The 13,242-nt window shown below is 37.2% G+C and overlaps 1 protein-coding gene and 1 pseudogene across 1 annotated transcript in view; both read left to right on the forward strand.

Moving 5' to 3' along the window:
- Nucleotides 1-13,242, forward strand: part of CCDC73 (coiled-coil domain containing 73) — a 122,871-nt gene that overhangs the window by 77,743 nt on the left and 31,886 nt on the right. Inside the window, exons 10-12 of the mRNA XM_076002050.1 lie at nt 8,794-8,922; nt 9,399-9,458; nt 10,227-10,331. Coding sequence (XP_075858165.1) covers nt 8,794-8,922; nt 9,399-9,458; nt 10,227-10,331 — 294 coding nt within the window. The remainder of the gene's footprint in view (nt 1-8,793; nt 8,923-9,398; nt 9,459-10,226; nt 10,332-13,242) is intronic.
- Nucleotides 5,042-8,787, forward strand: LOC105857472 (RRP15-like protein; annotated as a pseudogene).

Genomic DNA, 13,242 nt, shown 5'->3' on the forward strand with positions numbered 1-13,242 from the left:
CTACTAAAAATAGAAAAATTAACCAGGCATAGTGGCACATGCCTGTAATCCCAACTACTCGGGAGGCTGAGGCAGGAGGATCACTTGAGCCTAGGCGTTTGAGGTTGCAGTGAGCTGTGATGATGCCACTGTACTCTAGCTGCAGCAACAGAGCAAGAGTCTGTCTCAAAAACAAAAAAAGACCAAAATATGAGACTCATTTGCCTTTAAAATGCCTCATTCATTGGAAAAATCTGAAATTCCCTGTGACTGATCAGTTGTTATTCCTCCATACTTAAACTGGATTCTATTTCTATAATAACTAGTTCTCTGTAAACTATTATCTTCTACAGACCATCTCTAAATTTCATAGAACCATAACAATATAATCTGTCGGTTTTCATCTTTCTTTAACGTTTTTTCAAGATGTTGAAGATCAATATTGAAGCAAATAAAGGTAGAGAGAGCCTATATGACTTGAAGGGAGAATTGGAGGAAACCTGGAGCTATACCTGTTGGCTTCTTCTTTCTTTTAGTAGCCCCATAGGGGCTCCATGAACTGCTAAGACTTTTCAGAGTGCAATCTGAAAATTGTTAACTGGATCCAAACTTTTCTTTTTTTGGAGAGGGAACTGAGACTCAAAGAGAGTAAGTGAATTACTCAATGTTAAGCAGCTTATAAAAAGATTCTCCACGTACACTCATTTTGTTCTACATAATGTTTGTAATTAGTACTATTCTAAACAATCTGTAACTTTCACAATGTTAGCTGAAACTCTATTAACATTGTGATAATTCCTCAAGATCCATTCCACCTCAGATGATAAATCTGTCACTAAGCCAATTAATGTCACTCCATTCTTCAGACCAGTATTTGGTTCGGGAGTGAGCATGTGATCCAATTTTGGCAAGCAAGAAGTGGTTTCAAGGAAACTTTTGCTTTCTCTTTAAAAAGATTACCAGAATGAGATAGTTGCTGTATAACACCTGAATTAGCCTCTTGCTAATAATAATCCAAGGAAGAAGAGTCCAAGAATAGAAAGTGAAGAAATGAAAATAACTAGTCTTTGATAATATATATCAAGTGCCTGAATCAACCACCATTAGAACCCACCTAACTTTAGGTTCCCTGTTAATACGAGTGTACATTTCCTTAGTATTTAGTTATGTTTTTCTGATTCTTGTAACCAAAACATCCTAATTGACACTCTGATGCTTTGTGTTTTTCATTACAGAATATTATGTTTTATACAAAATGATGGATGTTTAAAATGTAACATGGATTAGTTTTATGACATTTATGTGATGGTTCACTTTTCTAAGGTCTTCTGCTATTCTGACAAATTCCTCTGACTCCCTAATTATCTTTTTCCTTCCATTTTATACTAAGGTCTCTGTTTTTCTTTTTTCAAGTCTTTCTTTCAGTGAGTTCATACTTCTTAATTCTACCATTCACTTTGTGTACATGCCTTCCCATATATTTTTTCAGTTTCGCATTTCTCTTAATTTCCAGTTCTATATTTTCAACTACCTGTAGATCATCTCCTTTGTGACTTATTGGTAACTTCACTGTTAACAGGTCACACATTGGATTTTTCATTCTCCCATCTCCTATTATTTCCTCACCTCCAAAATTCATATTACCCATCTTTCAAAGGAAACCATCCTGCTGTCTGTGAAGGTAAAGTAATCACTGGTACATTGAAACTTTATTTGGAGGAATTCATCATGTGTAGCCTTTTGTAATTCCAAAAAATATAAATGGAACTTTTTTGGAGAATGATATTAGTGTATGGTTCAGGCTTAATGTGCTTTTTGGCTTTCTTAAGAGTGTCTCAGAACATTTTCTCTCTTGTTTAATGTGGTCTTAAATATATTTTTCATATCTTTCATCAGGGAAGCAGAATTTCTATTTCCTTTCCATCTTCAAATTTCTCTCTTTCATAGTTCTTTATTTTAATTTTAAAATATTAAGGGGGTACAAATGTTTTTGTTACAAGGCTTGAGTCAGGGTTATAAATGTGCCCATCACCTGAATAGTGTTCATTGTACTCGTTAGGTAGGTTTGCCCCCTCCTGCTCCCCCTCTCTTCTGCTTGATTTCCAATGACTTGTACTTCCCTCTGTGTACTTGTTTGCCTGTCAGTTAGTTCCAATTTATTAGAGAGTACATGTGGTGTTTGTTTTTCCTTTCTTGAGATACTTTGCTTAGGATCCAGTTCCTTCCGAATTGCAGCAAAAGGCATTAATTCATCCTTTTGTATGGCTTAGTACTACTTCATGGTATACATATACTACATTTTGTTAATCTACTCATAAATTGATGGGCATTTGGGTTGATTCCACATCTTTGCAGTTGTGAACTGTGCTGCAGTAAACATTCAAGAAGTGGTGCCTTTTTGATAAAATTACTTCTTTTTCTTTGGGTAGATACCCAGTAGTGGGATTGCTGGATCAAATGATATGTCTATATTTAGTTCTTTAAGAAATCTCCATACTGTTTTCCATAGGGGTTGTACTAATTTGCAGACCCATCAACAATGTATAAGCATTCCTTTCTCTCTGTATCTGCATTAGTTTCTATTGTTTTTGGACTTTTTAATAAAAGCCATTGTAACAGGAGTAAGGTGATATCTCATTGTGGTTTTAATTTGCATTTCCCTGATGATTAGTGGTGATGAGCATTTTTTCATATGTTTATTGGCCATTTGTCTATCTTCTTTTGAAAAACTATTGTGCATGTCTTTTGCCCACTTTTTAATGGGGTTGTTTTTTTCTTGCCGGTTTGTTTGAGTTCTTTATAGATTCTAGATCTTTATTGGATGTGTAGTTTGCCAAGTATTTTCTCCCATTCTGTAGGTTGTCTATTCATTCTGTTGACTATTTCTGTAGCTTTGCAGAAGCATTTTAATTTAATCAAGTCCCATTTATTTGTTTGTGTTGTTGCAGTAATTGCCATTGGGGTCTTAGTCATAAATTCTTTTCCCAGACCAATATTTAGAAGTTTTCCCTACATTTTCATCTAGAATTCTTATAATTTCATGCCTTACATTTAAGTCTTTTATCCATTTTTCTCTTTAACATTTCATAGACCCCTTTTCATTTCTTCCAGCTTCACCTAGACACTCTGAAATCATCTTTTCATATTGAAAATATTTTTTTTAGAGACAGTGTCTCACTCTGTTGTCCAGTCTGAGGTGCAGTGGTGCAATCATAGCTCACTGCCACCTCAAACTCCTGGACTCAAACGATCCTTCTACTTCAGCCTCCTGAGTAGTTGAGACTACAGGCGTGTGCTACCACGCTTGGCTAATTTTTAAATTTTTTGTATAATGGTGTCTCACTGTGTTGCTCAGGCTAGTCTCAAACTTCTGGCCTCAAGCAATCCTCCTGCCTCAGCCTCCCACAGTGCTGGGATTACAGACGTAAGCCACTGTGCCTGGCTTCTGGAATCATCTTTTTTCCTTCATTCCAGTCTATTAGATTTTCCTTTAGAATGTCTCATATTTTTCATTCTCTTGTTTTGTAATAGTATAGACACTCATCATGTCGTGCCTAGATTAATATAATAGTTTCTTAGCCAATGTTTTCTCTAGTTTTTATTCACTCTTTTTTTTTTTTTTTTTTTTTTGAGACAGAGTCTCACTCTGTTGCCCCGGCTAGAGTGCTGTGGCATCAGCCTAGCTCACAGCAACCTCAAACTCCTGGGCTCAAACAATCCTACTGCCTCAGCCTCCCGAGTAGTAGCTGGGACTATAGGTATGCACCACCATGCCCAGCTAATTTTTTCTATATATATTTTTAGTTGTCCAGCTAATTTCTATTTTTTTTTTTTTTAATAGAGATAGGGTCTCGCTCTTGCTCAGGCTGGTCTCGAACTCCTGAGCTCAAATGATCCGCCTGGCTCGGCCTCCCAGAGTGCTAAGATTCCAGGCATGAGCCACCACATGCAGCTTTTTTATTCATTCTTTTTTGCCAGACTAAGTTTACTATATTACTAGTTTAATGTATCAGTTTTATGTGCCTGACATACAGTAAGTACCTAGTATATGTAGAAGGAATGTTAAATTAAATAGTTCTCCTTTGCCTACCAAATCAAGTCACAGACTTCTTCAGTAGGCTTTCCAGAGCTTCCATGGTGTGGGCAATTCTCCATATTCAACATTGTTTGCTACCATTTCCTATCAAGCATCTTCCTTTCATGTTAGTCAAAATCCTTTATTGCCATTAGCATAATTCTTAGTTCTCCTGCCTTTTTGCTTTTGTTTTCTTCCATATTCCCTTACCATGCTTGAAATGCCTTCTTTCAATTTGCTTGTATTAAACATGGTTGGGCCAAGAAACAGATGGCACATTTGAAATGGGTAATTGGGAAAAGTTTGAAAAAGCTATTTACTCAGTTGTGGACAGAGGTAAGGAAAACAAGGGGTGCTGAAGCAACCCACAGATAAAAGTAGTGGGGGAATGATTACCACACCTGAAGGGACAAGGGAATGAAAGCAGATGCTAGAAAAAAGCCACTAGTCAGAAGCTGTGATCTTTGGTAAAAGTACAGAGCCATTGCCAATTTGTGATCAGGTAGAGAGGGAGCTGGGGAAATACCTCACTCTTTCTCTGCCTGGCTTATTTATTTATTTATTTATTTATTTATTTATTTATTTATTTATTTATTTATTTATTTATTTATTTATTTAATTTATTTATTTATTTTTTGAGACAGAGTCTCGCTTTGTTGTCCAGGCTAGAGTGAGTGCCGTGGCGTCAGCCTAGCTCACAGCAACCTCACACTCCTGGGCTCCAGCGATCCTTCTGCCTCAGCCTCCCGAGTAGCTGGGACTACAGGCATGCGCCACCATGCCCAGCTAATTTTTTATATACATATCAGTTGGCCAATTAATTTCTTTCTATTTATAGTAGAGACGGGGTCTCGCTCTTGCTCAGGCTGGTTTTGAACTCCTGACCTTGAGCAATCCGCCCACCTCGGCCTCCCAGAGAGCTAGGATTACAGGCGTGAGCCACCGCGCCCGGCCCTGGCCTATTTATTGATCTAGTGATACCTCCAACACATTTAACCTAACCAGAGGCCAGAACATGGGAGGTTGCTCAGATTTCAGCCACACAGGGCATAGAAGCAATGTGGAGAAAGGGTATGAAGTGAATCAGGAAGGACAAATGGAAGCTATCCAACATACTACTCATACTTAAAAGCCCAGCTCAAGGTCTACATCACCTCCTCCATTCAAACTTACTTTCCTTACTTTGCTATATGCTAATTGTTCTATTTGTACCAGACATTAATTTGTCTGCCTGCTTTTCTGAGAAGATAGCCCTAACTCTTGACTCACATGGTTAGTTTAGCAGTTATTTTATGCATTGCACATGTCCAAAGGTTGTACGTGACCTAAGACCAATGAGTCCTTTCTCCTGGATTTTGAATTTGAGGTCAAGATATAATTGGATGAGTTTCTCTCTAGGGGGCTGAATTTGTAACAGGCAGAACTCCGGAGGTATTGGCAGTCCTGTTTTCTACTGCTCCTCTTTCAGCTTCCTTGATACCACACTTTGTTGGATTCCCTTCTGCCTCAGTTGACTGTAATTCTTAGCCTTCTATATTGACTTCTCCAATCTATGTATGTTGGAGTTCCTTAGGACTCAATCACTTATCTTCTATCCTCTAATAAATCTCTCAGTGATTTTACTTGTTTCCATAGTTTTAAATACTATTTTAAAAACTGCACAAGAAATGTTTTTATTTTAGAAAAATATAGGCGGCCGTTAGGACTCACATGTGAATGAAGGGGAAAAGCTGAAAAAATTCCCAAAGAAGATGAAAATGGAAGCCAACGCCATAGCATCGGAGCTGGAAGATGAGGTCAAAGATGCTTCTGACAGCGAAGGTGCTATAGGAAGCTGTGAATTATAGCAGGGTGATTTTTCTTCTGATGATGAAGCAATAAAAGCTGACAATGAAGATGATGCTGAACCCTATGATGAAAATGAAAATACTACAGAATCCAATGCTGAGACTAATGTGGGCCGGGCATATGCCATGGCTAATATCCTTAACAAAAAAATTCCTAAAAGTAGACACTCCATTCTGGTCAAAAACAAAGCACTGGAAAAGGAAAAAGAAAAGTTCAAGAAAGACTAGAGAAGAGAAATCAGCATGATGAGAGGCTGGAGTGGGAAATGATCCGCAGAGTAGAGCCAGATGTTGTCAAAGACAAAGAAACAGAAATCTTCAGAGAATTGCAACAAAGGTTGTGGTGCAGTTATTTAATGCTGTTCAAAAACATCAGAAGAATGTTGATGAAAAGGTTAAAGAAAGCCGGGCGCGGTGGCTCACGCCTGTAATCCTAGCACTCTGGGAGGCCGAGGCGGGCGGATTGCTCGAGGTCAGGAGTTCGAAACCAGCCTGAGCAAGAGCGAGACCCCGTCTCTACTATAAATAGAAAGAAATTAATTGGCCAACTAATATATATAGAAAATTAGCCGGGCATGGTGGCGCATGCCTGTAGTCCCAGCTACTCGGGAGGCTGAGGCAGCAGGATTGCTTGAGCCCAGGAGTTTGAGGTTGCTGTGAGCTAGGCTGACGCCAGGGCACTCACTCTAGCCTGGGCAACAAGCGAGACTCTGTCTCAAAAAAAAAAAAAAAAAAAAAAAAAGGTTAAAGAAGCTAGAATCTTTTCTATTAGAAAGCATGCTAAGTTAATATCAGCTGTTTCCAAGAAAGAATTCATCAGTGTTTCGAGAGGAAAAGACGGAAGTACAAATGAGACAAGTTCAACTGGGAAGAACCCAAAAACTAAACAGGCTGCAGTGAAATCAAGAAGAGGGCCCAGGTTGGACTAACCTGTGTGATGATTTCGTGATGGGAGCATTCATGAAAGACTGGGACAAGGAAAGTGACAAGGAAAGTGATTGGGCTAGATGACAACAGACCAGGATCTGCAAGTGACTTTGATACTTAAAGCATTGTAGGAGACACAGTCTGCAACCATTCTATTTTTCCTAGAAAAAAATTTTATTCTCTCATAGTTGGGGAATTAAAAGGACACCATTTGTAAGAAAGCCAAAAGACTTTTACCAGCTTTGGTAAAGGAGGAATATTGGTATTACCCCTTTTCATGTAAATCTTATTAAAATTATATTTTCAACCCTTAAAAAAAAAAAGAAAAATATAGGAAACACTCATCATAAGCATAATGAAGAAAATAAAAATTACCTATAATCTCACTACCATCATGAACCAGTTTATTCCTATGAAAGAGTGAAAAGTTTGTTGTTATTTATCCAAATAATAAAATCTTTTTAAAATGAAGTATATTAGTCAAGATTCTTAATTGCAAGCTGATTTAGTCAGCAAAGGAATTTATTGGAAAGATACTGGTCATCTCAGACTTTAAAAATGGTTAGAAACAAGGGTGGCTATGCAGTATCCTAGACCACAACATAAAACCAGTTTCCACTGCTGAAAACTATCTACTACAGCTTGTACCATCGCTGCTGACCATAGTGGATGCTGCTACTGCTGCCATGGTATCACTGTCACCCATGGAAGCTTGAAGTTACTACACTCTCCCTACTGTCTGCCAACAGACTGATTTGCAGTAGTCCTTGTTCTTTGTGATACAAGGTCCTGATCCAGTATCCAAGGCAGGTAAATCTGATTAGCAGAGCCTGGACTGATGCTTATAAAGCTAGTATCTGGCATTTCAGCTTCTCTGGTGGTCAGTAGTCTCTTATATTGTAGAGTTTTTCTAAAATACAAAGGGAATTCAGATGCTGTGTAGTGAAGATTGTGAAAATCAGATCCCTGAGTATTCAGTATAGTCTATACAGAACAGCAGCAGTATAATCAGAAGTTGATGTTTCAGGATTTTAATATGGTTGATTGGTATTTGCTACACTCAGTGGACAAGTAACTTCACAAATGAAGGCTTCTTTTATATCTTCAGTTCCACTCTCTACAACATAGTAGCTATTTTTCTGAAATGCAAATCTTGTTATGTTATTCTCCTACTCAAAATCTTTCAATGGTTAATTCCCTATTTTCTGTAGGATAAAATTGAAACTCTTTAGTTTGACATACAAATCCCTCTCAATATTTGAATCCTGCCAAATTTCTAGTTGCAACTACAAATACTCTACTCTGTCCCCCAAAATAACGTATTAGCTCCAGTTGTATCTTATTAGTTCTGTTGTCTTGAAAAATACCACGCTAGCCTTTGTGCATGTAGAACCTTTCACCTGGAATATCTACCCTTTTTTGTCCTCTTTGCAAATTTATCTTTGAAGATTCAGTTCAAATATCACCTTTCTGTGTAATGCCTTCTCAAGGCCTTCAAACACTTTCCTTCTTTATGTTTCTTATACATTTCTGTAACATAGCATTCATCACATTGTGTTGTAAGAATTTCTCACATAAATGTTTCTTATAAACTTGGGAATTGAGATTTCTTTATCATCTTTTTATCTCAGAAGATGTTGAATAGGTGATGAATGAAAACACCCTAATTCTGGCTGGTTACTTCATTTAGCTAGTACATTCTTTTTAAGATCTAGGGTCATGCATTCTATCTTTCTGATTGGCTTTGCCTAATTCATAGCCAGAGATTATGTTCCCACCTTTGCTAATCTTCCAAGGAAACTAGGGGAGATAGACCTTGATGAACCAGTAATGTTATCTTGATTTATAAAATATAGCAAATTATAATTATAGGTTTAAAGATGAATTTTGAAGCTGTCAGGAAAGTACCTTGCTTTGATAAAATATACATACTAATTTTCTGTTTGATATGTCTCTTATGTTAAGGAACTAAAAAAGGTAGCCTCAGACTTGATAAAGTCCAAGGTCACATGTCAATATAAGATGGGAGAAGAAAACATCAATCTGACAATTAAAGAACAGAAATTTCAAGAACTTCAAGAAAGACTCAACATGGTATTTGGTTAAATGTATTCAAGTTTATAAAATTAGAATTTCAGGATTATAACACCAAAATGGTCCTTGTAAAGTAATATATTAATATATAGTAAAAAGATTAAGGTATTAGGAATTTTTTCTTTTATTAGATATTTTTTGCCATCAGCAAGACTTTAGGACAATAAAATTTGGCTTTAACCATTTTATTTCTACTTTAATATGGTTTTGATTAATCTTGTGGTATTGAAGGTATCTCCAGAACAGCTTTGGAGATGAGAAATTTTGTAGTTTTTAACATTTACAAGTTTGCACCAGACTGTATTGGGTGTATAATACCTTCTTCAGTTGACTGAAGTCACTGTTACAACCACAAACAAATATGGGTCCTCTGAGGTAATAATAGGTCATGACACCCCCAAATTTGTTGAGCACTGAATTTAATGTAGGATTTGTTCAATTTTATATCGTAACTAAAATTGTGCAAATTTTAAAAGGAATTGGAATTAAATAAGAAGATTAATGAAGAGGTTACCCGTGTTCAAGCAGAAAAACAAGTAAGCAATTTTGGAAGCCAGTAAATAGTTTAAAAATCAGATACAATGTGGGAAATAAACATGTTAAATAATATATGCAGTCATGCCTAGCACAGTGCATAGCACATAGTAAGCACTCAGTTAATGTGTATGGAATGGACACGTATACTTTTTAAAGCAGTCTCACATATACTTCCATTAAAAAATAAATTTGTTTTTTTCCTTGATAGTTCAGACCAGTGGTACCCTAGCAGATAATTATTGAAATGCATTTATGCTTAGTGTGTGCTTTTTCAGGATAGTATGCTCTTATTTGAATCTGTTTGATATTTGTAATTCTTAAAGGTGTGCGAGAGAAAATTACTCCTGTTTCCTTTTTCTGATTCTGAATGCATACCATGACATCCCATTATGACATTTTATAATATTATAGCCCATATGACATTTTATTAGTGATATATTTACTATTTGGGAGGCAAAAGCCAACAAATGTTTAGTTTTGAACTCTTCATATTTTTCAATAATGTCTTAGAGTCTACAGTCATTTAAAAAACTATTAATTATTTGAGGGAGTCTTGGAAATTTTACTTTGTAGGAAATCATGTAATAGAAATTATTTTAGATATTAAATTGCAAAATGTTTAATTAATTTAATATAAAGTATTAAAATTAACTGTAAGAATAATGGGTTAATAAACTAGAAAATATATTTGAAGAATGAGTTTAGAAACATAACTATTATCTTAAAACTTTAAAAAATTGATATAGTATATTTATGTGTTTTTCAAGGATATCATCATTTCTTTCCAACATATGCAGCAGTTACTTCAGCAACAAATTCAAGCTAACTCTGGAATGGAGGTAGAATTGAAGGTGCTAAAAGAACACAATCAGGTTTATATATACATATATATTTTAGTATATTTCCATCTAATGACTTCCCTTGTTTAGTTGCATTCCTCTTTCTAATTTTATTGAGATGATTTTGAATTCTAGAGGTAAGATACTGACCTCCTTCATCAATTTGGTATCAGTGCCTAAAATAATGAATATATATTTTTCAATATTTAAGTCATTAGTTAAATGTTAAATTTTATCAAATATCTGACTTCATTTTGTCACAGGGTGAATGGGATTTTTTCTTTGTCTTAGAATTGTGGCCATGATCTAATACTGAAAATACAAGGTGAAAATGTCAACCACATTTTAAGAGGGCAATCAGTCAGCTCTCAGAAGTTTGGGACAGATCCCTCTTTACAGGAAGATGATAAAATTGGCACTATTACCACAATAATCACCTCATCATCCTCTTTCTAGTATATATAAGAAAATGATTGGGGAGGGAAAGACATTATGGTCATTGATATTTTGAGAGTGCAGGCTTCAAAGATTTTCTCTTACATCCTCTCATGAAGCTAAGTGAAGGAGTCTACAAGAAAATCTCTTGTAATGATTGAGGTACAACAAGGAGAGACTGCCATCTTGTTCCTTGAATAGGTACTTGAGATGCTGTAGAAAGCTAATGGTTTACTTTAGTGTTGCCAGTGGAGTAGAACATGATATGTTCATGTGGAATAGGTTGGCATATGTTTCTTAAAGTTTGGAAGTTTACCACAAACATAACAACTGATGCCCAGTTTTGGTCTAGAAATTTCAAAAATAAATTTTTGGAGTAATCTGCACCAATGAGGCTTAAAGTGTATTATGCTTGTTCTAATACTATGTGACTCTAGAAGGGTGTACAAGAGAGAACCTTGGTGGTTCCTTGGCTCCACATGAAGGAATGTAGAGGTTGGGGGAGGGGCAGGAACTGCCCTGGGTGTCACTGGGCCAACTGATGGGTTGTCCAACTCCGAGAAGTTGGGGGCATGTTCAGCTGAGGTGGCCAGTAGAAGATATTTCTGCCCCTTTGAAAGAGCTTCTTGGTAGCAAAGGAAACAGGGTAAAGCAGAATGTTTCCCATGAAAACTACAGTCACCTCCCACATGGAGACTACCATCAGTAGAGACCAGGGCCAGCTTCATAAGTATATAACCAGTGCAGTTGCATAGGGACCCATACTCAGAAGGGCTTCCTGCTTCAGGTTTAATATTTCATGGTCACTGTCTTGAAGTTTTTGTTAATTTTTATCTTTGAATTTACATTTTGTAAATTAAGTCTTGTGGGACAATGGAGTATGTGCTGGAGGTTTGAGTGAGGCTTAAAGCCTCAGCTCAGGCATTGTCCTTTCCCCTCTACCTTCCAGGTCTGGTTCTTAGCTGCTGGCTCTTCTGCCCTCTGCCACCCTGGGCCCTGCCTGGGTGCTGCTTCCCTGCTCCTATCCCACCACTGCTGCAGGCCAACTGGGTCACATTTGCAGGGAAAGGCCTATGTTCTGCTGTTAACCTTACTTGGTGGGCACCTAGGTGTAGGCAGGGAGGGTCTAGGTTGAGTACATGTGCCCCACAGCATTGTGGGGCGAGGCATGGCAATAGTTGGCCCTGTTCAGGTCGGCAGTGCCTTGACATGTTAGGCAGGAGACTTCGCTGGGGCCTGGGGCGGGGCGAATCCCCAGTCCAGGTACTGAATGCATCACTCTGGGTGGTTGAAATCCCTTGGGAGTCACCCATCTGACATTGGTTGGGGTGAGGGGAAGATTTACTTCCCCACCTGTGGTCAGGTCATGGTAGAAGGGTCCAGCAGCTGGCAGGAAGGGAAGCCTGGTAACTGGTGGATCTTGCTCATGCTCAGCTGTATGATGAGGGCCTTAGACACGTGTGAGGGTCTGCATTTGCCCTGTGAATATCCTCTAGCCCAGGGGATCATGACATCATGACATTAAATAGAAAATTAAAAGCTCCATGACAGGTTGAGAGGGAGAGAGGGGCTGCAAGGAAAGGAAAAGGTTTTATATTTTAGTGTCTTTAACAGTACTTTTTCTCTACTTTTTTCATTTTGTACCAAACCCAACAAATTATGCAGAGTCTATCATCATTGAATGGAATCACATTTAACCTGAGCAATGCAAATTAATCTAACCATTTATGTTCTGTGGTTTGTCATGTTAAGTTTTGCCTGCCTTATTTCTCTTGCCTGCCCCCACTACGTTAGAAGAGGGAGAGAGAGGTGGTATGCTGGAGTCAGACCTCTCCCTTTCTTTAATCCCTTCATCTATTCCAGTAAAAGTCTAGTAAAAAAATTTCTCTGAAAGTCTAGCTGTGTAAGCAAATATTGCCTTCCCATCTCCTCTTCCCACCCCAAAGTTGGATAACTGGGGTTATTTCTATAATATATTGAACCTTTGTCCAAGAAACATATGATATAATTTAACCAAATTCTTTATGAATAACTGTTACCATGGGCATCTCCTAATCTATTTAAAGGAGTTGAAATGTAGATTTTTTTTTTTAGGGTAAGCAAATTATTAAAGATTAGCTAATCCAACCATTTCATTTCATGATAAAATAGAGGCCCAGGAATTATAAGCAGTATAATTCAAAGCCTCATAATTAGTGGCAAAACCAGGATTAAATATTTGACCTGATTCTAATCCAGCACTATTTCTACAACATTATACCATTAAGATAATTTTCCTAGAGCTATGAGAGCTGCCAATTTTGTTAGATCAGTTATGCCAAGACCACAGTTATTATAATACATTGCCCCTTCATGAGCTTTAAGTCCAATACTTATGTATTGTTGAATTCTAAAGAGCCTACAGTAGTCATAGATGTGTAGTTTTGTGTTTCTCAGAGTTAACAGTGACTATAAATATGATTCCAGGATATTTTAACTATAACTGCTAAAATCTTAGATAATCCAAATG

The sequence above is a fragment of the Microcebus murinus genome, chromosome 4 (assembly GCF_040939455.1).
Source record: "Microcebus murinus isolate Inina chromosome 4, M.murinus_Inina_mat1.0, whole genome shotgun sequence".
Lineage (NCBI taxonomy): Eukaryota > Metazoa > Chordata > Mammalia > Primates > Cheirogaleidae > Microcebus > Microcebus murinus.